Here is a 4,669-nt window from a genome sequence, read left to right on the forward strand (position 1 = left end):
TGTTAGGTGTTTGCCATAATTTTCTTACCATATTTGGTTTTCCTATCTCTTGAAGGAAAAGGGCAATATAATTACCTTAATTGGGTTTTCCTTTTTGTAAAAGGAAATTATAAATCTCCAATATTTGGCTAGTCCTTTTTCTTGTAGGAAAAAGTTTGGACTTCTATAAATTCAGGATCCTTCCTTCTCATTCAGTAGCATCCACAATGTAGCCATAGGGGGCTTGAGAGTCGTGTCTAGGGGGAGAACTTTACAGGACAAGTGTTAGTGTGTCACTTGTGTTTGCCTCTTCGTGAGGTTGTTCTCTCGATATTTTGTACTCTCTTTTATTATAGTGGATTGCTCATCTCCGTCGTGGACGTAGGTCAGTTGTGTGACACTCTCCACAAAGCCTACCAATCTGACCAAAGCGTCCTAAAGAACTGGGGTGGCTATAAACCCCTCTGGGACCTGAGCTGGGCCCACTGGTGCTGCTGGGACTGGGGCCGGAACCTCCTCGTCAAAACCGACCTGAGGCTCCGCCGCTGGTGCTGCTGCTCGGGACTGAGCTCTGCCCCTACCTCGGCCTCTAGCACGGCCTCGTCCTCTGCCCCTAGCGAGAGCTGCCTGGGGCTCGGACTGCTGGTCTGAATATGAGGAAGCGCGTGTTCTCGCCATTCTGCGAGGAAACAGAGTAGAAGTTCAATTAGCATTGAGAAATCAAACCGCACGACAGGAAAGAACAAAGGAGAGATTTTTCCTAACTTGGCAACCTCTGGGGGATAAGTACAGACGTCTCCGTACCGATCCCTCAGACTCTACTAAGCTTGTCCGTGAGTTGTGAGACCTATGTAACCTAGAGCTCTGATACCAACTTGTCACGACCCGAATTTTCCACCCTCGAGGGTCGTGATGGCGCCTTCTGATAGGAGCTAGACAAGCCAACTTAATTAAATAATTCAATAAACACATGTTCCTTTTTAAAAATTAACGGCATTAAATAAAGGTGACGAAAATTAAATTATAAGCGGAAGACTTAAATGTAGATAGATGATCGATAATACAGAAGTTCCAACACATATATCTCTACCCCGGGACTGGAGTCACATACTCACGAACATCTAAGGAGTACTACATACAAAGTCTGAAAAAAACATAATTTATTTATCTCGGGTACAATGAGGTGACAGCCAAATGTAAAGATAGAAGGGAGACGCCGGGCCTGCGGACGCCTGCAAGCTACCTCGGGTCTCTCTGGACTGAAGGTTCGCCCCCGTGCTAATGCTGCTGCAGCTGCTCAATACCTGGACCTGTGCAAAAATGCACAGAGTGTAGCATCAGCACAACCGACCCCATGTGCTGGTAAGTGCCTAGCCTAACCCCGACGAAGTAGTGACGAGGCTAGACTGGACCCCACATAAACCTGTACAATTATAAATATACGGCAGAAATCGAAGTGCAAGGCAACTAACAGTATGGGAGGGGAAACATGCTGTGGGGGATAACAATAGTACATTTTTTATTTTAACTTCAAATATCGAAGTCGATATGTTGTTGATTGACCCTATATGTGATTTGAGTCCACAAGAACTGCTTATTAATGAATTGAGTAAGTTTAAATCTGTTAGAGCACAAAACTCACGAAATGAATTTAATGAATGAGATTGGCTTATAGTGTTTAATCACATACTTATATTGTGATCCATAAACAGATTACAAGTCAAGATAATTCTAGTAAGAAATTTATGCCAGAAAGAATACCTTCTATCTCCTTTAAGTATGATCTGATTAAGAAAATCTCTTGTACCATTATTTATACATCATCTGGCTCCCCTAACGTTTCATCCAAGAAGAAAAAATAAAAAGGTTAGCCAAGTTCTTATCATGGCAGCATCATCATCATCATCAACAACGGGAGAAAAGAAGATGTTTACATTGAAGAGCGGTGATAACGAAGAATTTTACCTTGAGGAATCTTGGNTTTTTTTTTTGGCAACGCAAGACTGATTAGTTCATTTACGAATTGTCGGGTACTTCTTATGGAACTTTTTCCTTACTGTGATTGATTTCACTTTCTCTTAATGCAGTATCCAAACATAATATATATCAAGATCAATAAAATCTTGATTTTAAATAATGCGCATTTCTATTCTTTATAGCCTTTGTTTGGAAACATGGAACACATGTCCTCTATGCTAAAAGGACGCAAAATTTCATCCAGTGAACCACCTTAATTGTAACATTGTAATGAATAATCACGCACTATCGTGTTTCAATTTATATAATAATTGAGATTGTTATACTATTCATCAATTGATGACCAAATTATAATGCGATGCATGCAAATTTATAATTAGCAAAGATATCTTTAGGAAATATTTATACCAAAAGGGGTTTCCTTCCATGATATCATTTAGTGTTTAATCCGATTGATGAATATTTTTTGTATCTTTATTATCAGTTACCATTTAGTTATTTATTTAAAATGGAAGAACTTAGAAAATTTCTTTTCTCATGAATTTCTTTTAAATCGTAAGAGTGGTAGGTTGAGCAAAATGTCATCCTAGTTTATAAGTACGTAGTAATATATAAACATGTAATTTTTTCCCACTGTCTAGTATAGCACATTTTTTATTTTAACTTCAAATATCGAAGTTGATATGTTGTTGATTGACCCTATATGTGATTTGAGTCCACAAGAACTGCTTATTAATGAATTGAGTAAGTTTAAATCTGTTAGAGCACAAAACTCACGAAATGAATTTAATGAATGAGATTGGCTTATAGTGTTTAATCACATACTTATATTGTGATCCATAAACAGATTACAAGTCAAGATAATTCTAGTAAGAAATTTATGCCAGAAAGAATACCTTCTATCTCCTTTAAGTATGATCTGATTAAGAAAATCTCTTGTACCATTATTTATACATCATCTGGCTCCCCTAACGTTTCATCCAAGAAGAAAAAATAAAAAGGTTAGCCAAGTTCTTATCATGGCAGCATCATCATCATCATCAACAACGGGAGAAAAGAAGATGTTTACATTGAAGAGCGGTGATAACGAAGAATTTTACCTTGAGGAATCTTTGGTCTTACAGTCTGATCTTATCAAGACCATGGTGAAAGAGAAACGCATTTCCAGCATCCCATTGCCTGGCATCAAAAGCAAGACGCTGGTTAAAATCATTGAATACCTCAAGAAGCATGCGGAGCTTACTGCCTCGAACAAAGAAGACTTGAAGAATTTCGAGAAAGAGTTTGTGAATGTTGTCTTAGAAGAACTGCTTGACATAACCGTGGCAGTAAATTATCTGAAAATCAGTGATTTGCTGGAATTCTGCTGCCAGGCTGTGGCTGACAGAATAAAGGACAAGAGTGTTGAGGCCGTTCAGAAGATTTTTAGAATCGAAAGTGATTTTACCCCAGCAGAAGAGGCAGAGCTTAAGAAGGAAACGCCTTGGGCCTTTGAAGGTGACCTCGATGATACCACCAACTAGGGTTTTATGGTAGTGAACGGAACATTTATATTTGATCTGAATAATCATATATAATTGATTTCTTTCGTATACCGATTTGGTTGATATTTGTCTCATTTTTTTAAATAAAGCTTTATGCTAAGGGAAAGGTTGAAACGATCTGATATGGTGAAGAGTATTTGATATTATTTATTTATTTCTTGAAAACTAATTTGTACTCTATCATTTATATGCTATCTATTGCCACCTTTGTCTTCCTGTTGGTTCGAGTGATATTTGAGATTAATCATAATTGATCTGTTTATGGTATCGAACAAGCTAATATCATATGAATTATCAATTTTTTTGACACATTAAGTGTCAACAGATCAGCTTGGTATTAACTCCAATTAGTCGGATTAAAGTGATTCAAATATAGAACGTAATATAGAGCTAATTATCAGCCAACCACATATATCAGCAGTTTACTTTATTATGGACATCAACTATCATCAAGTAAGTTTTCTTTTTAAGTGATTGTTGTAAAATAACCATACATGAGATTTTTCAACAACTATCTTTCTCAATCTACTTTAAATTTTATATATCGTATAAAATAAACATAAGTGTCAAGTGTGATTTGATGCGTTTGTTAAGTTCATTGAAGTTCTGTGATTTGTAGTGCCACCATTACGAAATAGTTGTTCCGTTCTATCTTGGGGGGAATTAATCCAACAACCTTAGACAACGGTTAAAGGATTAAATAAAAACAATTTTCTTTTGAACTCGAAACTTTTTCATTTTTTATTCATCATCTGCATTTCTGTTTTTTTGTTTGTTTTTACTTTGGTTCCAAAAAAAAAAAAAAAAAAAAAAAAAGAACAAATGATGTTTCAAAGGAAAAAGGAAATCTGCATAGATATCGGTGTTAATTACGAAGAAAATTGCATTGGGCGCATTAACTTGTCAATTATAATTTCTTGCCGATTGCAAACAAGAGAATAAACGAAATGGCAGTAATATATTTAGGGAAAATTTCACGTAAGAACAATTGGGATCCCTACTTTTCAATTTTATAGCCTATACTTCAATTTACAACCAACTATCCCAAAAATAATACGCTAAGATTCAACATCCAACTCCAATAGGTTCTCAAAATTACTGTTTAATTTTTTAAAAAATTGCTCAAGCTTTTAAGTTAATTTTCGAATCAGTAACTGTAACTCAAATAT

General features: G+C 36.2%; 1 protein-coding gene across 1 annotated transcript; it reads left to right on the top strand.

The window, feature by feature from the left end:
* The first annotated feature begins 2,975 nt into the window (after window positions 1-2,975).
* On the top strand, window positions 2,976-3,479 carry LOC109219442 (SKP1-like protein 11). The gene has a single exon (XM_019383902.1). The coding sequence runs from the start codon at window positions 2,976-2,978 to the stop codon at window positions 3,477-3,479; it is 504 nt and encodes a 167-aa protein (XP_019239447.1).
* The last annotated feature ends 1,190 nt before the right edge of the window (window positions 3,480-4,669 follow it).

This window comes from Nicotiana attenuata, unplaced genomic scaffold (genome assembly GCF_001879085.1).
Source record: "Nicotiana attenuata strain UT unplaced genomic scaffold, NIATTr2, whole genome shotgun sequence".
NCBI classification, from domain to species: domain Eukaryota; kingdom Viridiplantae; phylum Streptophyta; class Magnoliopsida; order Solanales; family Solanaceae; genus Nicotiana; species Nicotiana attenuata.